The sequence below is a fragment of the Salvelinus namaycush genome, chromosome 4 (assembly GCF_016432855.1).
Source record: "Salvelinus namaycush isolate Seneca chromosome 4, SaNama_1.0, whole genome shotgun sequence".
Lineage (NCBI taxonomy): Eukaryota > Metazoa > Chordata > Actinopteri > Salmoniformes > Salmonidae > Salvelinus > Salvelinus namaycush.
The window spans coordinates 43,215,950-43,242,547 of NC_052310.1; the positions used below are offsets into that span (position 1 = coordinate 43,215,950).

Consider the following 26,598-nt stretch of genomic DNA (forward strand, 5'->3'; position numbering starts at 1 on the left):
AACATTAGGAACATCTTCCTAATATTGAGTTGCAACCCCCTTTTGTCCTCAGAACAGCCTCAATTCATCGGTGTATGGACTATGCAAGGTGTCGAAAGCTTTCCACAGGGATGCTGGGCCATGTTGACTCCAATGCTTCCCACAGTTGTCAAGTTGGCTGGATGTCCTTTGGGTGGTGGACCATTCTTGATACACAAGGGAAACTGTTGAGTGTAAAAAATCCAGCAGCGTTGCAGTTCTTCACACAAACCGGTGCGCCTGGAACCTACTACCATACCCTGTTCAAAGGCACTTACATTGTTTTATCTTGCCTATTCACCCTCTGAATGGCACACATACACAATCAATGTCTCAATTGTCTCAAGGCTTAAAAATCCTTCTTTAACCTGCCGCCTCCCCTTCATCTACAGTGAGTGAATTGGATTTAGTGACATCAATAAGGGATCATAGCTTTCACCTGGATTCACCTGATAAGTCTGTCATGGAAAGAGCAAGTGTTCTTAATGTTTTGCATATTTTGTGTATACAGACTACGCTCACACTAAATGTATACTGTTTTCACGTCAGTTCACACACTTACAGTACTGTTAAAGGCAATTATTTTGTTAATTTCTACACATTTTGCATGCTTATGCCCTGTTCTTATGTTTGAGTGACTCAAACGTTATAACAAAATCAATGGGGACCCAATGCCATTACATTTTTGGAATTAGTGAGCATTTCTCCTTTCCAAGATAATCCATCCACCTGACAGGTATGGCAAGAAGTTTCAGGAAGTCCATGGCCCAGTTGCTCAGGGCGGGGTTCAGTTTAATGATGAGCTTGGATGGTACTGTGGTGTTGAAGGCTGAGCTGTAGTCAATGAACAGCGTTCTTACATAGGTGTTTCTCTTGTCCAGATGGGATAGGGCATTGTGAAGTGCAATGGAGATTGCTTCATTTGTGGATCTATTGGGGCGGTATGCAAATTTAGTGGGTCTAGGGTGTTTGGTAAGGTGGAGATGATATGATCCTTAACTAGACTCAAAGCACTTCATGATGACAGAAGTGAGTGCTATGGGGTGATAGTAATTTAGTTAAGTTACATTTGCTTTCTTGCGTACCCGAACAATGGTGGGCATCTTGAAGCAAGTGGGGACAGCAGACTGGGATAGGGAGAGATTCAATATGTCTGTAAACACTCCAGCCAGCTGTTCTGCGCATGGTCTGAGGACGCGGTTTGGGATGCCATTTGGGCCGGCAACCTTGTGAGGGTTATGAGCGCTCACAGTCCTTGGGTGCGGCCTGTGTTGGCGGGCACTGTGTTATCCTCAAAGCGGGCGAACAAGGTGTTTAGCTTGTCCAGGAGCAAGACGTCGGTGTCCGCGGCATGGCTGGTTTTCCCAATAATCCGTGATTGTCTGGAGTCCCTGCCCACATACGTCTCGTGTCTGAGCCGATGAATTGCGACTCCACTTTGTCTCTGTACTGACATTTTTGCCTGTTTGATTGTCTTACAGGGGACAGAACTGGAATGTTTGTATTCAATCATATTCCCAGTCACCTTGGCGTGGTTAAATGCAGTGGTTCACACTTTCAGTTTTGCGTGAATGCTGCTATCTATCCACCGTTTTTGATTTTGATAGGTTTTAATCGTCACAGTGGGAACAACATCCCCTATACACTTCCTGATTAACTCCGTCACCGTGTCAGTGTATACATCAATGTTATTCTGAGGCAACCCAGAACATATCCCAGTCCGCGTGATCAAAACAGTCTTGAAGCATGGATTTCGATTGGTCAGACCAGTGTTAAATAGACATTCGCACAGGTACTTCCTGTTTGAGTTTATGCCTGTAGGAAGGGAGGAGCAAAATGGAGTCGTGATCTGATTTGCCGAAGGGAGGTCGGGGTAGGACCTTTTAGCCGTCCCGGAACGGGAGAGTAACAACGGTCGAGAGTTTTTGAAGTACTGCAGGTGATGTGTTGGTAGATCTTCGGTAGCGTTTTCCTCAGTTTTGCTTTTTGAAGGTCCTCAGCTGGACAGAAGCGGTGGATGGTGTGCACGCCTCCTGAGTCGGACTAAAAGTCCACTCCGAATACCTCTTCTCCGCCGGCGGCGTCTTGGAGCAGCCTCTGGGATAAATTCAATCCCTTTGGAAGGTACGAAACATATATCCAAAAGTTATTTCCGGCTGAAAATGTGAAGAGCAATCTGGGCTAGTAACTTGAGAAATAATGCATTACTTCCGGCGCCGACAGAGATGGCCGCCTCGCTTCGCGTTCCTAGGAAACTATGCAGTATTTAGTTTTTTTACGTGTTATTTCTTACATTTGTACCCCAGGTAATCTTAGGTTTTATTACATACAGTCGGGAGAAACTACTGGATATAAGAGCAACGTCAACTCACCATCATTACGACCAGGAATACGACTTTCCCGAAGTGGATCCTCTGTTTTGCCCACCACCCAGGACAATGGATCGGATACCAGCCGGCGAACCAAAACAACGTCGCCGTAAAAGGGGCAGACGAAGCGGTCTTCTGGTCAGGCTCCGGAGACGGGCACATCGCGCACAGCTCCCGAGCATACTACTCGCCAATGTCCAGTCTCTTGACAACAAGGTTGATGAAATCCGAGCAAGGGTATCATTCCAGAGAGACATCAGAGACTGTAACGTTCTTTTCTTCACGGAAACATGGCTCACTCGTGACACGCTATCAGAGTCGGTACAGCCAGCTGGTTTCTTCACGCATTGCGCCGACAGAAACAAGCATCTTTCTGGTAAGAAGAGGGGCGGGGGGTATGCCTTATGATTAACGAGACGTGGTGTGATCATAACAACATACATGAACTCAAGTCCTTCTGTTCACCCGACTTAGAATTCCTCACAATCAAATGTCGACCACATTATCTACCAAGATAATTCTCTTCGATTATAATCACAGCCGCATATATTCCCCCCAAGCAGACACATCGACCGCCCTGAACGAACTTTATTTGACTCTATGTAAACTGGAAACCACATATCCTGAGGCTGCATTCATTGTAGCTGGGGATTTTAACAAGGCTAATTTGAAAACATGACTCCCTAAATTCTATCAGCATATCGATTGTGCTACCAGGGCTTGTAAAACCCTGGATCATTGTTATTCTAACTTCCACGACGCATATAAGGCCCTCCCCCGCCCTCCTTTTGGAAAAGCTGACCACGACTCCATTTTGTTGCTCCCAGCCTATAGACAGAGATTAAAACAGGAAGCTCCCGCGCTCAGGTCTGTTCAACGCTGGTCCGACCAATCTGATTCCACGCTTTTGCTTCGATCACGTGGATTGCTTCGATCACGTGGATTGGGATATGTTCCGCACTGTGTCAAACAACAACATTGACGAATACGCTGATTCGGTGAGCGAGTTTATTAGCAAGTGCGTGGGCGATGTCGTACCCACAGCAACTATTAAAAAATTCCCAAACCAGAAACCGTGGATTGATGGCAGCATTCGCACAAAACTGAAAGCGCGAACCACTGCTTTTAACCAGGGCAAGGTGACCGGAAACATGACCAAATACAAACAGTGTAGCTATTCCCTCCGCAAGGCAATCAAACAAGCTAAGCGTCAGTATAGAGACAAAGTAGAGTTGCAATTCAACGGCTCAGACACAAGAGGTATGTGGCAGGGTCTACAGTCAATCACGGATTACAAAAAGAAAACCAGCCCGGTCGCAGACCAGGATGTCTTGCTCCCAGACAGACTAAACAACTTCTTTGCTCGCTTTGAGGACAATACAGTGCCACTGACACGGCCCGCTACCAAAACCTGTGGACTCTCCTTCACTGCAGCCGACGTGAGTAAAACATTTAAACGTGTTAACCCTCGTAAGGCTGCAGGCCCAGACGGCATCCCCAGCCGCGTCCTCAGAGCATGCGCAGACCAGCTGGCTGGTGTGTTTACGGACATATTCAATCAATCCTTATCCCAGTCTGCTGTTCCCACATGCTTCAAGAGGGCTACCATTGTTCCTGTTCCCAAGAAAGCTAAGGTAACTGAGCTAAACGACTACCGCCCCGTAGCACTCACTTCCGTCATCATGAAGTGCTTTGAGAGACTAGTCAAGGACCATATCACCTCCACCCTACCTGACACCCTAGACCCAGTCCAGTTTGCTTACCACCACAATAGGTCCACAGACGACGCAATCGCAACCACACTGCCCTAACCCATCTGGACAAGAGGAATACCTATGTGAGAATGCTGTTCATCGACTACAGCTCAGCATTTAACACCATAGTACCCACCAAACTCGTCATCAAGCTCGAGACCCTGGGTCTCGACCCGGCCCTGTACACCTGGGTACTGGACTTCCTGACAGGCCGCCCCCAGGTGGTGAGAGTAGGTAACAACATCTCCACCCCACTGATCCTCAACACTGGGGCCCCACAAGGGTGCGTTCTGAGCCCTCTCCTGTACTCCCTGTTCACCCATGACTGCGTGGCCGTGCACGCCTCCAACTCAATCATGAAGTTTGCAGACGACACTACAGTGGTAGGCTTGATTACCAACAACGACGAGACGGCCTACAGGGAGGAGGTGAGGGCCCTCGGAGTGTGGTGTCAGAAAAATAACCTCACACTCAATTTCAACAAAACAAAGCAACTACTGTCCACATCGACGGGACAGTAGTGGAGAGGGTAGTACGTTTTAAGTTCCTCGGCGTACACATCACGGACAAACTGAATTGGTCCACCCACACAGACAGCGTGGTGAAGAAGGCGCAGCAGCGCCTCTTCAACCTCAGGAGGCTGAAGAAATTCGGATTGTCACCAAAAGCACTCACAAACTTCTACAGATGCACAATCGAGAGCATCCTGTCGGGCTGTATCACCGCCTGGTACGGCAACTGCTCCGCCCACAACCGTAGGGATCTCCAGAGGGTAGTGAGGTCTGCACAACGCATCACCGGGGGCAAACTACCTGCCCTCCAGGACACCTACACCACCCGATGTCACAGGAAGGCCATAAAGATCATCAAGGACAACAACCACCCGAGCCACTGCCTGTTCACCCCGCTATCATCCAGAAGGTGAGGTCAGTACAGGTGCATCAAAGCAGGGACCGAGAGACTGAAAAACAGCTTCTATCTCAAGGCCATCAGACTGTTAAACAGCCCCCACTAACATTGAGTGGCTGCTGCCAACATACTGACTCAACTCCAGCCACTTTAATAATGGAAAAATGTATGTCGATTTTTTTTTTTCACTAGCCACTTAATATATTGTTTACATACCCTACATTACACATCTCATATGTATATACTGTACTCTATACCTTCTACTGCATCTTGCCATCTTTATGTAATACATGTATCACTAGCCACTTTAAACAATGCCACTTTTATATGTTTACATACCCTACATTACTCATCTCATATGTATATACTGTACTCTATACCATCTACTGCATGTTGCCTATGCCGTTCTGTACCATCACTCATTCATATATTTTTATGTACATATTCTTCATCCCTTTACACTTGTGTGTATACGGTAGTTGTTGTGAAATTGTTAGGTTAGATTACTCGTTGGTTATTACTGCATTGTCGGAACTAGAAGCACAAGAATTTCGCTACACTCGCATTAACATCTGCTAACCATGTGTATGTGACAAATAAAATTGTATTTTATTTGAAAAAGTATAGTACTGCTAAGTTGCTTAGGAGCCTGAAACAAGGTGGCATTTAGAGATTTAATTGCATTGACAGGAAGAAGTTGTCTTATTCACACAGGCTATTAATGTATAGTGAGTGGGAACGAGAGGCACATAGCTGCTCTCTGAAATACACAAATATAGAACACACCTGGGACATAAACAGTAAACATAAATACAAAAATTAATTCATACTGGATGTGCATGCACACACTCCCAACAGGAGCACTTCAAAACACACTAACACAGTGTTGACCGTGCCGCTTTTCCGCTCGGATTATAGCCTTGGCCTGCTCTCTGAGAACGCACTGCCTCCTCAGTACTGGCTGCCAGACCGACACACACACACACACACACACACACACACACACACACACACACACACACACACACACACACACACACACACACACACACACACACACACACACACAGAGCCACCAGGCCTTCTACCTCACCCCTATGCCAAGGCCAATGGCAATGCTCACATCAACCTTACCTCTCATGTTCAACCAAACCCCAGTGACTATACATACGACTTAACGACTAATCTCCTGCGTAGGTTAATGTATCTTATTTCCTCCTTGATTCCTATTTTGGCTACTACTGCATTATTTTTGTTGAGATAAAATTACCTATTTATTCAAGGCATTATGGTTAGGCATAAGGTTAGCAGTGTGGTAAAGGGTTAGGTTTAAAATCAGATTTTAAGAAGATATATTTAAGAAATAGGTGGGGTTTAACCATAATTATGACTGTGAATGTGGACCTCATGATACCCCACTCCTTTTCAAATGTTGACATACTCACATACACACACGGTGGGTGGCCTTATGTGGCTCCTCCACCAGCCGTGCAGATGCATGCGGTTTATTACGTAAACGCCAACAATGTTGCGTATGGGAATGGAACGCGGCGGAGGTAGAAGGAACACAGCATAATCCCATAGAATAATGACAACACACAGTCCCTCAACTCATACTTCCTGTGTTTTGCTGCTGGGATTCCCTGAGCCTGATTCTTGTCAGTGGTGCTTTCTCAGCTGGGGTTTGTATTGTTTCAATCTCCTCTCCATCACTCCAGGACCGCTCTCTCCTGCCTGGTAAAATATACGCCTGATTCCCCTGTTTTGTCATGGCTCTGCTGGCGTGATACACAGATGGTAATGGAGGCCTCAGCCCCCTTGTGCTCTCTTTCTCCCCCTCTCTCTCCACCTCCACAGTTGCCTCATTCCCTCCTTATCTCCAGCCGGCTGCCCTAGTGTTTGCATGGCACTCCATGGAGAGTGGTTTTGCCGTAGCGGTAACGCACCTGGTAACAGTGTAAATATTGTGACATCTCTCCCCCTCTCTCTCTCTCTCTCTGTCTATCTCTTTCGCTCTCTCTCTCTCTCTCTGTCTGTCTCCCTCTCCCCCTCTCGCTCTGTCTGTCTCCCTCTCCCTGTCTGTCTCTCTCTCCCGTTCTCTTATCTATCTCTCCCTCCTCTCCTTTCTCCCTGTGCCAGTACTCCGCTGCGACGGATGGCCTGCTTAATGAAGTGCCATCTCTAATCTTTAAATATTTAGTCTGCTTTAATGAGGGAGATTATATTTGAATGTTTTTCTCTGGGAGGCTGATGATGAAGAGAGGAATCATTTTTTTCTCCTCTCTCTCAGCGGCACCGTGCGGTATTGGTGTGTCCTCTTCTGTCCTCTCAACTAAGACCATGGTCTCAAACTCAATATAGATATTTTTAGCCGTCCATCTGGCTAACAAAGCCATGCCTGCCAGTGCTGTGTGTGTTCATTGCTTCCCAGGAACTGTCAAGCTATTGAATGACAGGAGGGGGAGAGTTTTGTGAATACATTTGCTAGTCAAAGGTAATCAAGTTGAACTAAGTCACCATAAATGGAAAGACCTAAACTAAAAGCTTACAGTAATTATCTCGTGTTTCCAGTCTATGAGAAGAGCTCCCAGCAAAAAAAGCAATGTCCCTTTTTCAGTCTTTCAAATATAATTTGTAAAAATCCGTATAACTTCACAGATCTTCATTGTAAAGGGTTTTAACACTGTTTCCCATGCTTATTCAATGAAACATAAATAATTAATCAACATGCACCTGCGGAACGGTCGTTAAGACACTAACAGCTTACAGACGGTAGGCAATTAAGGTCACAGTTATGAAAATTTAGGACACTAAAGAGGCATTTTTACTGACTCTGAAAAACACCAAAAGAAAGATGCCCAGGGTCCCTGCTCATCTGCGTGAACGTGCCTTAGGCATGCTGCAAGGAGGCATGAGGACTGCAGATGTGGCCAGGGAAATAAATTGCAATGTCTGTACTGTGAGACGCCTAAGACAGCGCTACAGGGAGACAGGACGGACAGCTGATCGGCAGACCACGTGTAACAACACCTGCACAGGATCAGTACATCCAAACATCACACCTGCAGGACAGGTACAGGATGACAACAACAACTGCACGAGTTACACCAGGAACGCACAATCCCTCCATCAGTGCTCGGACTGTCCGCAATAGGCTGAGAGAGGCTGGACTGAGGGCTTGTAGGCCTGTTGTAAGGCAGGTCCTCACCAGATATCACCTGCAACAACGTTGCCTATGGGCACAAACCCACCGTCGCTGGACCAGACAGGACTGATAACAAAAAAAAAAAAAAGTGCTCTTCACTGACGAGTCGTGGTTTTGTCTCACCAGGGGAGATGGTCGGTTTCGCGTTTATCGTCGAAGGAATGAGCGTACACCGGGGCCTGTATTCTGGAGCGGGATCGATTTGGAGGTGGAGGGTCCGTCATGGTCTGGGGCGGTGTGTCACAGCATCATCGGACTGAGCTTGTTGTCATTGCAGGCAATATCAATGCTGTGCTTACAGGGAAGACATCCTCCTCCCTCATGTGGTACTCTTCCTGCAGGCTCATCCTGGAGGGTTGACCCTCCTGCTAGACAGGAATGTCCGTGTTCTGCCATGGCTAGCGAAGAGTCCGGATCGCAATCCCATTGAGCACATCTGGGACCTGTTGGATCAGAGGGTGAGGGCTATGGCCATTCCCCCCAGAAATGTCCGGCAACTTGCAGGTGCCTTGGTGGAAGAGTGGGGTAACATCTCACAGCAAGAACTGGCAAATCTGGTGCTGTCCATGAGGAGGAGATGCACTGCAGTACTTAATGCAGCTGGTGGCAACACCAAATACTTACTGTTACTTTTGATTTTGACCCCCACTTTGTTCAGGGACACATTATTCCATTTCTGTTAGTCACATGTCTGTGGAACTTGTTCAGTTTGTCTCAGTTGTTGAATCTTATGTTCATACAAATATTTACACATGTTAAGTTTACTGAAAATAAACGCAGTTGACAGTGAGAGGATGTTTCTTTTTTTGCTGAGTTTATAACAGTCGGTGCTGGCTCACATAGCAGTCCGTGTTATGATCTACTCATAACTCCAATAGAGCGTTGCTAGTCAGGAAGAGATAATGATCAGAATGGTTGGATCATTGTTCGTGGTTTTTCTATGAGCTTCATCTATTAACTATCATTTCCTTTAGATGTTGACCTTTGCTGTTTTATTACTGCACTCAATTGTGAACGTGTTGTAGTTGAACATTAGCTGAGGGTTATGGTCAACTCAAGTGATAGGTACTATTTAAAATACTATAGATTACCACTTTTTTTTGCTTTCATGGGCTTTGTAACACCCTTGGGGCTGGTTTCCCAGACACGGATAAAGCCTAGTCCCAAACTAAAAAGCATTCTCAATGGAGAATCTACATTGTAATTGACTTTAAGTCCATGACTAGTTTTAATCTGTATCTGGGAAAACGGCCCAGTTTTAATGCCCAAAGTTTATATGATTATAAAAAAATATATAGGCGAGCATGTTCTAATCTATCTATTACCATAGACTCCTTGCCTGGCCTCCAGCTAAAGAGAAGATATCCACAGTGTTTGAAGCCAGACAAACTCCATGGCAACGAAGGAGAAAACGAATGAAAAGAGGGACTTATCTGAGTCCAGAACACTACATTATAGTCCTGCGGTATGAGAGAGGAGAGAGCTCTTCTATTGACCCTCATACAAATTCATAACCCGCTAAACAAACACACACAGAGTTCAGCTTTCATGTAACACTGGGGAAATCCGGCAGATCTGTCGCTCTCATCGTTGCTGAACAACCTTATTCCAAGATCACTCAACAACAAGGAACAAACGTGCAGAGAAATACAACCGACCCTCCTGCCTGCTTGTTTCATGTTGGGTGTCAGCGCTGCTCACAGTCTACCGGGCGTGCTGTTCTGTTGGAACCCCTTAGGGGGATGGATGGAGAGAGGGAGGGAGTGCATTGCCTCCCGGAATTTGATGGTCAGCATTCCTCTGATTGGGCTTTTGGGTGCATGACCCCGGGGTCCGAACAGAGGAGGATTGAAGAGGACTTCATGTTTTCCTTTCTTCCCTTTGTTCCGTCTGATTTTTGGTTCACAGAGCAAACACAGTGGTTCTCGTCCCTCTTGATATTCCAGTAGATGGACATGCATCTGATCAACGCAGCAGGCTTCTCGATACATCCTTTCGGCTGGGTGAATTACACACACATATACAGTTTCTCTCAATTTATCCGATTCAATTCAGGCCAGCCATGTACCCTAATCTAAGAACACTATGCCTTATTTAGGAGATAAATATTCATGGTAACCTCCACTTAAAGTATTTAATTGTTTAAACCTGGATCTCCAAGAGCAGCATTTTAAGTCTATTGCACTCAGTCTTGCCATTGGCCCTCACAAAATGCAATTTGAGGCTTCGCTTTCTTGACCCCATTTATCAGGGCTTCCAGTTAGGCTCTTTGTAAGTGTTGGATGGATAAGTCATAGGTTAGACTGACCATGAGGCAGCGCACCTGTGAGTGAATAAATAAGACACCCCTGGGGCCACATAACAGTCCCCTGCCCTTCTCTCCTGTTGCCTTCAAAGGAGCCCAGTCATTGTGTTACTGTGGGCCTATCTCCCCCTACCGGTGGGTTCCTGCATTGAATGTACTGACTTGGTAGGATGAAGTTGTTGCCACTAGACAATGATGTAAGTATTGCGTCCGTCCCCCGTCCCCCCTCCATGGTTAAAGTTATTAGGGTAGGGTAATCTGATCCTAGACCTGTGTCTTAGGTCAACTCCTCATCATCTTGCCTGGATGGATCTGTGGAATGTGAGGCACCAGTAGAAACAGCGGCCTCCCACCGGGCCCTCTGGTATACCGTAGCCTCAGGTCAGGGGTCAGTCGAATGGTGTGGACAGGATGCATGCTGGTCCTTAATAGAGACGCTCGTAAGAGCACACCCAGGTGTAGGACTGCAATGGTGTGTGTGTGTGTGTGTGTGTGTGTGTGTGTGTGTGTGTGTGTGTGTGTGTGTGTGTGTGCTTACGTAGACTGAAGCCTTATTCGCTATCATACAATCTGGCAGCATTCTTAAATCCTTTCTATATCAAATAACCTCTGTTATCGTCTGATCTGTCATTCCCTCTGCCCTCTGCTTCCCTGTGTTATCTCGCCTCATCTAAAAACACATGGCTGCACTCTTCCAAGTGTAAAGAAAATACATCAATAATTTAAACTACCATAATTAATTACAGGGCATCTGTCCGGCATATGGATAGTTTGGTATGTAATGCTCTGTGTGATTTGAAGTATTATCAGGGACTTTCCAACCCAGGAACCCATCTGGTCCTGTGATAGAGGTCGTCAGAGTCCCCTCATTTCCACTCTTTATCTGCATGCCTTTCTGTATACTGTAGCTTCTATAGTCAGGATGCAGTAAAATAAGGAGAAAAAATAAGGAGAGGCTTTGAAAGAGAAAGGCTTACCTTTCTTTCTAGGAAAAATCTCTCTGTGGGCTTTATGTTCCAGATCGGCGCTCGTTCAGGATGAGCTTGCTCAGTTTGTTTTTGATGCCCAATATACTCTCTTGCGCACTTTATCTCTCTTTCACACACCTTTGAGAGAGAACCCCCCCCCCCACATACCTCCCCAGCTCCCACTTGCTGCCCTGTTTGTGTCTACTGATCCAGTCTGTAGCAGGGTGGGGGTCTGTGGGATTAGTAGTCGGAGTCTCTCCTTCTCTCTGTGGTTTAGTCCTCCCTCCCCAGTGTGAGCCAGACTAGCCCGGGGTGAGGAGGAGGACCTAATACGGTTCAAGCATGCTCCTCCAGCCGTCAGCAGCCTCAGCATTTAGGCTTTATAAGCTGCTCAGGGCGATAGCCCCAGGGCCACTGCTACTGACAGGAGGCAGCTGGAAGGGAGCGGTCTCTATAAACTATATAAGGAGGAGCGGAGCAGGAAGCTCAATGAATCAGTTTGGCCTTGGTATGAAATGGTCAGTGACCAGCTCATTTCCCTCTCCTCTCCCCCACATCGTTGGGCTTAACAGTCCTGGACCTGCTCTTGGGGCCGGTTTCTGTCTAAAATGTCAGCTGTAAAATCTGTCAGATTCACTGGGAGGCCTGTGGGACTCGGGGTTGTGTTCAGGGTCAAACGCTCTGTCTCTTTCTGTTTTTCTCTCTCTTACCCGAAGGCTTGTCTGTGTGGCTGGGAGGATGACTGGGCACTATGTAGATAGAACATACACTGAACACCTACTCTTTAGATGGGGAAATCTCAGCACTGCATTCTCATATTCTCTTTCTTTCTGCTCTCTCCCTCACAGGTTTTCCTGCCTGACCGACCTCGTCAGATAAGACACACACGCCTTTTTTCAGGTGAGACCTCTCTGCTTCCTCCTGTCATAACACCACCTCAAACCTACCACCTCTTATATACCATTGTTTACCCCACAGTCTGTCAGATCCTTACCCTAGTCGTTATTAACCCCCCTCCATACTTTTCCAGGTATGACCACCACCTCTCTACAGAGAGCAGTAGTAACAAAACATTACTTCAGAGGACAAGGTGACACTGACCCATCGTTCCCTTCGTTAGCCCGCCCAACCCAGTGCCGCCTCCTCACCCAGTCTCTGTGCCCCTGTGGGAGGAGGAGGAGGACCCTGTGTTGTTGTGATTTGTCTCCCTGCAGCCAGTTGGAGGGGAAGTGGTCAACGAGGTGAGGCTGTTCTCAGGCTAAGAATAGAGCAGGTTCCTGTTTCAGGATGCCCCCCCCCCCCCCCCCCCCCCGTTCACACTGAGGCTGATGGGTTGGGTCTGCGTTGAGGGAGGGAGGTCCGCTCCAGAGCGCCATGTCTCTGAGAGGTTCTGTGTCGGGGGCGGAGGGTTGGGGGATGCAGGGGGTTCAGAGCGGAAGCACCATGAGGGTTTCTCTTGTTACATCATAGTCAGGGGGGGGATCTCTGTCAAGATCTTTCTCTCTCCTTCCTCAAGTTCTTGCTTACCTTTTTCTTTGTCACTCCTCATTGTCCATTCTGGATCTCTCTCTCTGGCTGCGTGTTCATCTCCCTCTGTGTTTTACTCTGTCTTTGTTTCTCTCGGTCAAGGTGCCTTTGTCAAAGCCAAGGCTTAGTTAGCACTTCTGAGAGAAAAATGATCCTTTAAGTGCTTGCCCAGGGGCATGGTGGATGACATTGATCATGTCAGGGAAACTTTGATAGATTGCAGCATCCTGTTTATAATGCAGGGCTGTGAGAGTCTGTCTTGGCTTCGGACTCGATGTCTGTTTTTTTTGTTAATAACGAACTGATATGGGCTACTTGTTTTGCTCTTTGCAGTTAACCACATATTTGTATTTGCACTGTAGCGCCATGTTGGCTTCTTCCAGTTCCCCCACAGTGATAAATGATCCAGCCAGTCTACAGGGACTGCGACACTGTTTCACTGCTGCTGTATGGATTTGCGGGAGCTAGTTTCGTAACCTGGTCTCAGTGGAATCAACCCCAGCCCACTGCAGGTGGAATGGCTTAAATCTCCGGTGGCTCCCATTTAAGGCAGGTGTTGTTCTGGAGATATTTCCCAGTTTACTAACACACTGACAGTGAGCAGCTCTCGCGGCATTGTGTTCCCTGACCCCCCCTCCAGAGCTACCACTGTGCGCCCTGTGTGCGACCGGCTGCAATCGTAAACAAAAACTTGTGCTGTGCAGCGTTGGCCCACATTTGAGATTGTGAACACCCTCAGCCACCCACCCACACAGCCATATAATCATTCACGTTTAAGGTCAGAGTTTTCCTTTCACACCTGTAACGCTATCTTTATGGAGGAAGAGAATGCGGGAGGAGGTTCTGGTTCAGGTTCTGGCGTGGCTATTTTGGGCTCCATGAGAAAATGTGTTCATGACACAGGGCTTCGGAGATGGCCTGGTTTTGAGTTGGGGGAGGGGACCTGGTGGGAAATTCACGAGGCTGCAATTTTTAGGCCATATGGAAACATCATAAAATCAGATGATCAGTCAACTGACCCTGCCTCATGTTCCTACTTGTTCTCTGAAGACGTAGGGTTTTGGGCCACTGTCAGCAAGCAGACGACGTGTACCCACTTGGAACAACTCAGTCCGACAGGAAGTTACACCCTTAAGGTTTTATAACTGCCTTTGATTTATTATGCTGTTAGCTGAGCAGTTTTTGAAAGTGCAAACAAATAATTTTTGTATATCAATGTCAAGTTAACATGTATTTGTACTTTTAATTGAATTGCTGTCTTTGTTGGCCCTGCTTCACCACTTTTCCTTCTATTTCTGTTTTACGTTGTCATGAGAAAGACATTATCCTGAGGACACATTTTGGATACGAGAACATGGTGTGATCTGATGTGCACTAACCCTACTCCTTCTCTCTCTTTCTCTCTCTCTTTCTTTCTGCCCCTCCTGCAGGCTTTTTCCCCTCTGCTGCCCCCAAGATGAGCAGGCTGGGCCTCCACAGGGGGCAGTGTTCAGGGCTGCGCCCCAGCCCCACCGACCCCCAGCCGAGAAGCTGCTGAACGTAACGCACACGCACAGCAGTACAGCCACACACACACACACACACACACAGAACCTGAGAGCAGGAGCTACACACCCACGATAGGGTCGAGATACAACCAGTGTCTCCTGATAACGGCCGTGTTTACATGTGTACAAGGGAGTGGTGTGGTGTTCCGTGACGGAGAGAGGAGAGAGATCCGCCAAGAGGAGGGGAGCGAGCGGAGGAGGAGGAGTGTGAGGAACACACAGAGAGAGAAACCCAATCCTCTTCGGTAGCAGAGCGGCGGACGGGCGAGCCTGGGAGAAAGAGAGAGAGAGGGAGGAGAGTGCAGAGGTAGAGGGAGCCCTAAGTCCAGCGCAGACTGAGTCAGAGCAGCCAGCCAGGCAGGCAGCGCGTCCTGCATCAAGAGTGGTGGAGAGACGAGCAGGGCCCCAGACGGAGAGTCATGGGCTATGCGGGCCATGGTGACCTAGAGTAAATGGCTATTCCTCAGCACAGCTTGGTGCCAGTGTCTGGAGCTCAACCCTCCCCCTCCTCCTCTTCTTGTGTCCCTGTCAGCTGCTGTGCCACGCTGCTGTTTGTCCCCGGCGCTGCCTTCTGCTCTGCCCCTGTCGTGCTGCGGCCATGGTGGCCAGCCTGTGGAAGCTGGTGCGGGGCGTCAGGCAACTGGAGCTCCATCGCCTCATCCTGGTGCTCATCGTCTTCTGCCTCCTCTCCATGGCCTTCTTGGCCTACTACGTCAGCAACAGCCCCAAGATCAAGGAGGCACCCCCGCTGCCCTTCAGTGACTGCGGGGGGGTGCCGGTGGCTGTGGGAGGGGGGCAGCGGGAGCCCCTCTTCCTGCCTCGCTCGGGTCGATTGCGCCAGGTGAAAGCCATGGACAACTCTCGCACGGACCCGGTGGTGCTGGTGTTTGTAGAGAGCATCTACTCTCAGCTGGGCCAGGAGATCGTGGCCATCCTGGAGTCCAGCCGATTCCGCTACCGCACCGAGATCGCCCCGGGGAAGGGAGACATGCCCACGCTGACTGAGCGCAACCGCGGCCGATACGCCCTCGTTATCTACGAGAACTTGCTGAAGTACGTCAACCTGGATGCCTGGAACCGCGACCTGCTGGACAAGTACTGCGTGGAGTACAGTGTAGGCATCATCGGCTTCTTCAAGGCCAACGAGAACTCGCTGCTCAGCGCCCAACTCAAGGGCTTCCCTCTCTTTCTGCACTCCCACCTGGGCCTGAGGGACTACCGCATCAACCCCAACGCCCCTCTGCTTTACATCACCAGACCTAATGAGGTGGAGCAGGGCCCCCTTCCCGGGGACGACTGGACCGTGTTCCAGTCCAACCACTCCACCTACGAGCCTGTCCTCCTGGCCAGCACCAAGTCCTCTGATGCCCTGGCCCACCTGGGGCCACTCAGGGCTATGCACTCCACCGTGGTCCAGGACCTGGGGCTTCACGACAGCATCCAGAGGGTCTTGTTTGGAAACAACCTGTCCTACTGGCTGCACAAGCTGGTGTTTGTGGACGCCATCGCCTACCTGACGGGCAAGCGGCTCTGCCTCTCGCTGGAGCGCCACCTGCTGGTGGACGTGGACGACATCTTCGTGGGCAAGGAGGGCACCCGCATGAAGGTGACCGACGTAGAGGTGGGTTCACTCAGTCTTTCTTTCTCTCACACTCTCCCTCTCTGCTCTCACGGTAGGCCTCTATGTGAGGCTCAATTCATTTGCCTAGGTTCACTGTCAGTGGTAATTAAGATTGTGTAAAGATTATTAATCACGAGGAAACACAGACTATTCCAAAAAGGAAGATTATTTCAGTCCGTCACCTTAACAAGTGTAGATGTTTCTGTTAAAGCACCCTTTGAGGATTTTAAGAAAGTGCGTCTTTCCTACTCCTTGCACCATGGGACACACGGTTGAACATATTGATTTCCAATGCCATTCTCCGTAAGGTGTGACTTGCTTCTAAGGCAAGGCCAAATAAAGGCTAGCGTTTATTAGGATGAATCGCAACAGGATCTGTCTCTAGGATCTGCCATTAGTCTCGTAAGTCTTTTATCTGGTTGTTAGCATGCTACTGTGTCAAATAGATTTACGTGTGTTCTCTTCACTTTGAGAAAACCACCACTGGACGACGTTAAGGCTTTTCCAGTCTTAATCAAAACCTTATTTGAAGTGACAAAAACAGATGTGTGAGAGTCTCCAGTACATCACAGCTCTCTTAATGGGTTTTCTCGCCGCTCTATTTAGCTGTTGAACACATTTAACCCGCGTCAGCAGTTTGCAATGCAGAAAAGCGAGCCACGTTGCCTGGAGGGCCACTCTGCCAAATGCATCAAACTAAATTAACGCAATTAATGGGAAATAATAGGAGTATTAATTAGGATTTAGCACTGATAACAGGGATGCAGTTTAGAGAGTAATGGGGGACGGTACAAGGGGGCAAACTTGTCGCTTCAGCAAAAAGGGACCTGCTCACTCCGAGCGTGTCTCCTTCCCCACGAGTGGTAGGGGGGTGGGCAGGGGGAGGTACAGGGCAACCACGAGTCGTTCAGTCAGTTAATGAGCCTGTCATCAACTAAACCTGACAGGGTTGGTACCAGGCAGTTGCATAAATAAGGGCATATGGAAGGAGAAATGTACTGTTGGCACCGCCGCTGTGTTTAGTTATCACACCACCGGTTAAACATTTCTGCTTAATTGCTCCTGTGGAAATTGTATGACTAATAGACCATTGACGTCTCAGGCAGCCGAGTCAGGTACATGTTTTTGAGGCCATTCTCTAAATGGAGAAAGCAACATTACATTACGTGTATATATGGATTAATTGTGGAGCACAGAATAGAACAGCCAAGGTAGTGTAGTCGGAAGAATGGCCCATTGATTTTGCTCACCTCAATCTTCTGAACAGAAGTGGTCCTCTCTGAAAGGAATTGGCCAACTTGGTCTCTCGAGCATCAAGTCAATGGAACCACTTACCACTTTCTAATGTGTTAAAGATGCTGAAATGTATTTGATGTCTTTCCAAATTACGTTTTCACCACAGCATATTGATCCAGACAGTTATACTACATGACCAAAAGTATGTGGACACCAGCTTGTCGAACTTCCCATTCCAAAATCATGAGCATTAATATGGAGTTGGTCCCCCCTTTGCTGCTATAACAGCCTCCACTCTTCTGGGAAGGCTTTCCACTAGATGTTGGAACATTGCTGCTGGGATTGCTTCCATTCAGTCACAAGAGCATTAGTGAGGTCGGGCACTGATGTTGGGCAGTAGGCCTGGCTCGCATTTGGCTTTCCAATTCATCCCAAAGGTGTTCGATGGGGTTGAGATTAGGGCTCTTGTGCAGGCCAGTCAAGTTCTTCCACATCGATCTTGATAAACCATTTCTGTACGGACCTCGCTTTGTGCACGGGGGCATTGTCATGCTGAAACAGGAAAGGACCTTCCACAAACTGTTGCCACATAGTTGGAAGCACAGAATCGTCTAAAATGTCATTGTATGCTGTAGCTTTAAGATTTCCGTTCACTGGAACTAATGGGCCTAGCCCAAACCATGAAAAACAGCCCTAGACCATTATTCTTCCTCCACAACACTTTACAGTTGCCGCTATGCATTGGGGCAGGTAGCGTTTTCCTGGCATCCACCAAACTCAGATTCGTCCGTCAGACGCGTTTCCACTGCGCCAGTGTCCAATGGCTGCGAGCTTTACACCACCCCAGCCGACACTTGGCATTGCACATGGTGATTTTATGCTTGTGTGCGGCTGCTCAGCCATGAAAACCCATTTCATGAAGCTCCTAACGAGCAGTTATTGTGCTGACATTGCTTCCAGAGGCAGTTTGAAACTCATAGCGAGTATTGCAACCGAGGACAGACAAATTTCACCCGATACAGAACTTGGCAGTCCTGTTCTGTGAGCTTGTGTAGCCTACCACTTCGCAGCTGAGCCGTTGTTGCTTCTAGACGTTTCCACTTCACAATAACAGCACTTACAGTTGACCGGGACAGCTCTAGCTGGGCAGGGGCGTTGATAATCTCATAGATTTTGGTCAGATTTCTTCCACCTGTCCTGACATGGTGTAAAATGTTGTGGCCTTTGCCATGCAGACTATAGTTTAATTACTGCTGTGTTGCCTTCCTGCACTACCACCTGGCCTCCTGTTCAACAAAGCAGCTTTAATCACCTCAAGCAGTTGTGAGCCGAGTAGCAGGGCATAAACAAGGCATGGCTAAAGGCGTCCGCATGCTTCCCAGCCGAAACACTTTGAAAGAGTTTGTGCATATATTATGATGACATTTTGTGACGTTTTTGTTTGTTTTGGACTTTTTGGGGGGGATTGTTTGGTCACATTTTTTTTCTTGAGGCAAGCTGAAGTCGGTACCCGAAGTCTACGCCCCTTCGTCAGTGATTGGTCAACAATAGGAATTCTTCAGTAAAGTCTTTGTTGTCATTCAACGAGAGACAACTCGTTTTCAGGCAAATTTAGAAATACTGCACCAAACATCTTAGTTGGATTTAAAATTGCGCGACTGCACACTCGAGCACACTCGTTCGATTTGCCTATCACTCGTTCGGCTAGCCACCAGCCGAACTGAAGCATGCTGATGCATTAATGGACCACTAATCTCATCTATTCTCACTCTAGGGGTGCAGCCTCAGACTCCTAAACACTAAAGCTGATTTCCCATACACGCATACCCCTGTTCACTTTTCCATGGTGCATTTGATATGGTTGACTCCTTCAATGTAACGTCAGCGATACTCTATTTGCTTTAGATGGTTGAATTTACATACAGTGCACTTGGAGTGCTTCCATATTCACTCCGGTTGGATGGGTACTCTCTCACCTTAGCATCTTAAATAGGCATTTATATTTCTCTGCCCATATGGTAAATGGCAGCTGCTGATGTTTGTCCTTGGCCATGTCCCCTTTCATCATCCTCCTGTTATGCAGGCCAGGTGGGAATCCTGTTGACAGTCTAAGGTAGGGTCAGCCAATGCCCAGAGGCTTAAGTCAGATCATCACTGCAGGGTGAGGTTTTTAGCCAGCCCGGGGAATTCAACGTGTCTTTAGATTTTTCTCAAGACAATTCAAGCATATTGAGGTCAATGATCTGAAGAAGAAATAGAAGCGCACACAGACGGTGGAGATCAGTTGCAGTGGAGACTGACTGACAAGGGCCCCCTGACCAACCCTTATACCCCAACCTCATTCTGTCCATCTGCCCTTCTGCGTACCCCAGCTCTCCCTACCTCTACTCTTATTTTCCAGGCTGTCACCAAGTTCTGTCTGTGTGCCCACAGGACAATGCCCCATACCTCATCCCCCTGTTTGGTCTCGCGCCTCTGTCCCGCATGTCCTCCTCAGAAACACTGAAGGACTTTTGAAGAAGAGGAGCAGTTGTTGTGGTGCTGGAGGAGACGGAGAAGATATCAGACGCTGCTGTTCAGTTACTGATCGCCGCTTGTCATCAGACATGAATTATGTCTTGATATGTCTGTGGGGAGACATATCTCTGTCAGCAAACCTCAGGTGCTCTTAGGCAGCCAATACTGAGACATGGATCATATTTCCATGCACACACAAACACACACACAGACCCCACAAACACTCATCCTAATCTGCAAGGAAAACAAACAGTGAATGCACACATGCTCAAGGACATCAGTACCTCTTTAAATAAGTCAGCGATTGGGTCTTATCAGGTACAGCTGCTATCTCTCTCCCAGAGGTTTGAACAGTGGAGGTAAAGTGCATAGCTCTGCAGCTCTGGGTTGATATGTGGAGGCAGAGCAGCAATCTCTTTCCCCATGCTGTGATTTGTGTGAGGATGCTGCTGTAGTCATCTGATATAGCTGATAAAGTGTGACGGTTTGGGGAATTTGTTGAACAGGACTCCAGGGCTCCGCGGGTTTGCTTTGCAATCCCATTAAAATCTTTACAATACCCCAACATGTGCACATTTCTTTACCCTTTATGGGTACAGTAGATATTTTTATTTATTTATTACATGTCTTTCCACTCGGACTTGTATGATGCATCTGCATTTTGTTGTATTCAATCTAGTGGTTAAAGGCCCAATGTAGACGTTTTTTGTCTCAATATCAAATAATTTCCTGGTAACAATTAAGGACCTTACTGTGATTGTTTTCAATTAAAGTGGTCAAAAACAAACAAAAATAGCTTCTTAGCAAAGACCGATTTCTCAAGCAAGCATTTTGCAAGGACTGTCTGAGCGTGGTCTGAGTGGGAAGGGGAAAACTGAAAACTAGCTGTTATTGGCAGAGAGGTTTGGAACTCTCTTTCTTTTTGGTCTCACCAGGCAGGCCAAAGCATCATCCCGCCAAAACAGGCTGCAATGTCATGCAGTCTTTTCAAACAGCTCTTACACTAAAAGGGTATTATTAGGGCTGTGGCGGTTACAAAATGTTGTCAGCTGGTGATTGTCAAGCAGTGACCATACTTACATATCCCAACCAGAAGCCATGGATTACAGGCAACATCCGCACTGAGCTAAAGGCTAGATCTGCCGCTTTCAAGGAGAGGGACACTAATCTGGACGCTTATAAGAAATCCCGCTATGCCCTCAAACAAACCATCAAACAGGCAAAGCGTCAATACAGGACTAAGATTGATTAATACTACACCGGCTCTGATGCTCGTCGGATGTGGCAGGGCTTGCAAACTATTATGGACTACAAAGGGAAATTCAGCTGCGAGCTTCCCAGTGACTTGAGCCTACCAGACAGGCTAAATGCCTTTTATACTCGCGTCGAGGCAAGCAACACTGAAGCATGCATGAGAAGACCAGCTGTTCCGGACGACTGTGTGATCACGCTCTCTGTAGCCGATGTGAGCAAGACCTTTAAACAGGTCAACATTCAGACAGATTACCAGGACGTGTACTCAAAGCATGCGCGGACCAACTGGCAAGTGTCTTCACTGACATTTTCAACCTCTCCCTGGCCGAGTCTGTAATACCTACATGTTTCAAGCAGACCACTATAGTCCCTGTGCCCAAGAAAGTGAAGGTAAACTGCCAAAATGACTACCACATTGTAGCACTCACGTCGGTAGCCATGAAGTGCTTTGAAAGGCTGGTCATGGCTCACATCAACACCATCGTCCCGGAAACCCTAGCCTAGACCCAGTCCAATTCACATACTGCCCCAACAGATCCACAAATGACGCAATCCCAATCGCACGCCACACTGCACTTTCCCACCTGGACAAAAGGAACACCTATGTTAGAATGCTGTTCATTGACTACAGCTCAGCGTTCAACACCATAGTGCCCTCAAAGCTCATCACTAAGCTAAGGACCCTGGGACTAAACACCTCCCTCTGCAACTGGATCCTGGACTTCCTGACGGGCCGCCCCCAGGTGGTAAGGGCCGCCCCCAGCTGATCCTCAACACTGGGGCCCCTCAGAGGTGTGTACTTAGTCCCCTCCTGTACTCCCTGTTCACCCATGACTGTGTGGCCAAGCACGACTCCAAAACTATCCTTAAGTTTGCTGATGACACAACAGTGGTAGGCCTGATCACCGACAATGATGAGACAGCCTATAGGGAGGAGGTCAACAAGCTGGCAGTGTGGTACCAGGACAATAACCCCCCCCCCCTTCTTTTTACATTGCTCGCTGTTTATTATCTATGCCTAGTCGACTAACCTGTACCCCTGCATATTGACTCGGTACCGGTACCCCCAGTATATAGCCTCGTTATTGATAGTTCATTGTCACTATTTTTTTTTAACTTTAGTTTATTTAACTCTATTTTCTTAAAGGGCTTTTAAGTAAGCATTTCACGGTCATTTCTACACCCGTTGAGTTCGACGCATGTGTCAAATAAAATTTGATTTGATTTTAAATAACTGTCTGTCTCACGGTAATTGACCCTTAATTAATATAAACACATTTTGCTTCTCCTGGCTTCCGCACGTAGCCTACAAGCCACTGATGCAAACCTTTGGAACGTCTACATTTTTTAAGTCTAATAAATCCATGTAATATGGCCTACACCTTCACAATAAATCCATTATTTAAAGAAACATGATACGAAGAAAATGTAATATATTTCAGAAGAACAGAATAGCATACTCTTAGTTGTCCTTAAAGTGCATTTGGAAAGTATTCAGACCCCGTCACTTTTTCCACATTTTGTTACGTTACAGCCTTGTTCTGAAATTGATTCAATAGTTTTGCCCCCTCATCAATCCACACACAATACCCCATGATGACAAAGCAAAAACAGATTTTTAGAATGTGTCAAATGTATAAAAAAATGATATCACATTTACATTAGTATCCAGACCCTTTACTCAGTACTTTGTTGAAGCACCTTTGGCAGCAATAACAGCCTCGATTTTTCTTGGGTATGACGCTACAAGCTAGACACACCTGTATTTGGCAAGTTTCTCCCTTTCTTCTCTGCAGATCCTCTCAAACTTTGTCAGGTTGGATGGGGAGAGTCACTTTTTTCAGATCTCTCCAGAGATGTTCGATCGGGTTCAAGTCCGTACTCGGGTTGGCCACTCAAGGACAATCAGAGACTTGTCACGAAGCCACTCCTGCATTGTCTTGGCTGTGTGCTTAGGGTCGTTGTCCTTTTGGAAGGTGAACCTTCTCCCCAGTCTGAGGTCCTGAGAGCTCTGGAGCTTTTTCGTCAATGATCTCTCTGTATTTTGCGGGCCCTTTTCCCCCGATTGCTCAGTTTGGTGGGGCGGCCAGCTCCAGGAGGAGTCTTGGTGGTTCTGAACTTCTTCCATTTAAGAATGATGGAATCCACTGTGTTCTTGGGGACCTTCAATGCTGCAGACATTTTTTGGTACCCTTCCCCAGATCTGTGTCTCGATACAATCCTGTCTCTGAGCTCTACGGACAATTCCTTTGACCTCATGGCTTGGTTTTGCCTTATATAGACAGGTGTGTGCCTTTCCAAATCATGTCCAATCAATTGAATTTACCACAGGTGGACTTCAATCAATTTGTAGAAACATCTCAAGGATGATCAATGGAAACAGGATGCACCTGAGCTCAATTTCGAGTCTCACAGCAGAAGTTCTGAATACTTATGTCAATAAGGTATTTCTGTTTTAGTTTTTTTATGAATTGACAAACATTTATACAAACCTTTGCTTCATCGTTATGGGATATTGTATGTAGATTGATGAGGGACATTTTTTATTTAATCAATTTTAGAATAAGGCTGTAATGTAACAATGTGGAAAAAGTCAAGGGGTTTGAATACTTTCCGAATGCACCGTATGTTATGTCCTGATCTCGTTATGCCAACTGGCTATGGTCTACAGTAGCTCATTTAGCAGACAAGATTTCCTAATTCTGTGGCATTATTTTATATTAAAGCTGAATTGAAAGGAAAGGATATTTTCTCCAAATGATTTGAGGGACTGCGCACTTGCGGCTATTCTGTGTTGAGCCGTTAACAAATAAATATGTACTCCTATCTGCTTAATTTAGAGTTATTAATGTAACTTTAGTTGTTCCTACAAACGTTGGGCGATATGTTTTGATTTTTAATACATTGTTAGGCTGTGTGATGCGACTAATGATGATTTGATAAAAGTTGCTTGAAAGGCATGAGCTTTTTGCGCAGGCTATACACACTTCATCAGTCTCTCATTCACAATCTGACAAGCACTTGATAATGCCTCAACTTCCCGGCGGCATCCCTTTTGCCTCAACTTCCCGGCGGCATCCCTGTTTTTTGCGACCAGTGGCCGTTGTGCCCTTGGCCCGGAGTGCTGCGTTGTGCCCTTCTCCCGGAGTGCTGCGCACTCCGAAGCACCTCTCACGCACATGGCTCTCCATCACCTGATCAGGTCATTCTCAGAGGCTACAAGTGAAGACAGACACATCAGCGATGCAACTGCGCGCGTTCTTATCCAATTCCGAGGTGCATATTGAAGATATTGGAAGAACGGTCCACATTTACTTTTCGTCAGCCAACAAGATGAGTAAGCCTAATGAACAGCAAAAGCACAAGCCTTTGTCAATCTACTATCCCCCATTGTACAAAAGTTGACCTATTCTGTGCTATAAATAAATATTCCAAACATAGTCTGGGACAGTTGTGGGATATGATAGATCTCAAATTAATACAACCACTAGCATAAAAAAAAAACTTTTTACGTAATATGGCTGACTCAACAGCTCTGAACGTTTAGCTTAAAATGTTGATAAACTATGAGGCTATTTCTTAACAATATAAGCACAGCAATGTGCACACGGCAGTAGGCTATAACCATGAATGTTCCATTAGTGGGAAAACACCATTATCAAAAGTGACGCAAATGCGATTATGCATGTAATGCTTTTATTATAAAGGTGCTTTTTTATGGTGAAAATTTACCTCTCCAAACTTGAAACTCACCCGCTGTTTATGTATGCCAGTTAGACTTTACACTCCTTTTTAAAGCGGATTAATGTGCTTAATTTTAAGAAGTTATCAGAACATATAGGCCTATGGGCTAGACTACATGAGGTGTGCGACTAGGATTAGAAAAAGTTGCAATGGCATTGTTTCTTGTTTTACGCTGGGCATCATTCACAGGTGATATATAAGTGATAGGCTAATATTGTCACCCATCAGGCTATTCTTGATTTAATCTGTGACTGACCGGCTCAATTCGGTTTTATGTAGCAACAATTGAAATTGTGTTTTTTCCATTGGATAAAAGTAAAAACTCTGAGAAAATTGTATATCTTACACTACAGTTGATGAACAATGGGAAAGTAATTCTGCTTTGAAAGTTGATACATTTGTAACCTCACTTTTGAGAAAATGGCCCTTGAATGTTTTGGTACACCTACTGGAGAGCTCTTCTTTGTCTACACCCATTCAGCATCGTTCACACCCTTTTAAGCTTTAGCACCACGCTTTAGCATCAGCAGCATCAGAGCTTGGAGAATCCTAATTGACTAAACTGTCATCGTGACCGCTGGTGTGGCGGTAATACGGTCACCGAAATAGCCCTAGGTATTATCATTTTCACAATTTCAAAGTATTGTTCCGACATTGTGTGGTAACATATATGAAACACAGGAAAATAATGTTTTTGACTGCTCTGGGCCTTTAAGTTTGTCAGCAATGTGATCGTTTTTAAAGCTAATAACTGCAATTGTGAATATAAATCCTATTCCTCTGTCATGTCCTCGTTTGCAGGCCTTGCTCAAAACGCAAAACAAGCTGCGAATGCTGGTCCCCAATTTTACCTTCAACCTCGGCTTCTCTGGAAAGTTCTATCACACAGGTGAGGGCATCTCGAAGTGAAAAAACAAAACATACCCTGTACTAGACAGTGTCACTGTAGATTCTGAGTTGGATGGTGTCATTGAGAAACTCTGTACACATTATTTCCTTCCCTCCCCCTCCTCCCTCCCTCTCTGCTCCCTTTCTCATCCCTACCCCTCCAGGCACAGATGAAGAGGACCGGGGAGATGACATGCTGCTAAGACACAGGAAGGAGTTCTGGTGGTTCCCCCACATGTGGAGTCACATGCAGCCCCACCTGTTCCACAACGTCAGTGTGTTGGCTGAGCAAATGAGGCTCAACATGCTGTTTGCCCAGGTGAGTGGGCGTCCGTGGATACCAAGCATCCTAATCATACTATAGCTCTCTCTGGTAAGATGACGTGTATATAGTATGCTTATCCTCAACGCATCGTAATTATGGCCTTGTTGATCCAAATGGTGAGTGGTAATTGAATTCCTGGATGCTGGCCGTTGTGGATTTTTCCTTGTGAGCAATTACCTGTCATTTCATATGCACAATGAATGAATATATATATATATAATATCTACCATCCAATATCCTTGTGCTTCAGATTGTATGTTAGAGTCTGGGGACTTGGCCATATGCCAAATAAAAGTCAAATAAGGCCCTTTCTTAATGTACAGTAACATGGCGCGCCGACATTGGTGCAAAAGATGCCCCCAAGGCTGCCTTGTTGATGTAGTGAGAAGCATGCTGCCCCCAAGGCAGCTG

General features: G+C 46.8%; 1 protein-coding gene across 5 annotated transcripts in view; it reads left to right on the forward strand.

The window, feature by feature from the left end:
* The window catches only part of LOC120046552 (bifunctional heparan sulfate N-deacetylase/N-sulfotransferase 2-like), a 213,384-nt gene that overhangs the window by 170,051 nt on the left and 16,735 nt on the right, over window positions 1-26,598 (forward strand). For 2 of the 5 annotated variants that reach the window (XM_038991893.1, XM_038991890.1), the window contains 5 exons: window positions 12,377-12,428; window positions 12,559-12,769; window positions 14,486-16,223; window positions 25,776-25,863; window positions 26,027-26,181. In XM_038991893.1, coding sequence (XP_038847821.1) covers window positions 15,201-16,223; window positions 25,776-25,863; window positions 26,027-26,181 — 1,266 coding nt within the window. In that variant the 5' untranslated portion in view covers window positions 12,377-12,428; window positions 12,559-12,769; window positions 14,486-15,200. The remainder of the gene's footprint in view (window positions 1-12,376; window positions 12,429-12,558; window positions 12,770-14,485; window positions 16,224-25,775; window positions 25,864-26,026; window positions 26,182-26,598) is intronic. The other 3 variants (XM_038991894.1, XM_038991891.1, XM_038991895.1) reach the window with 3 other exon arrangements.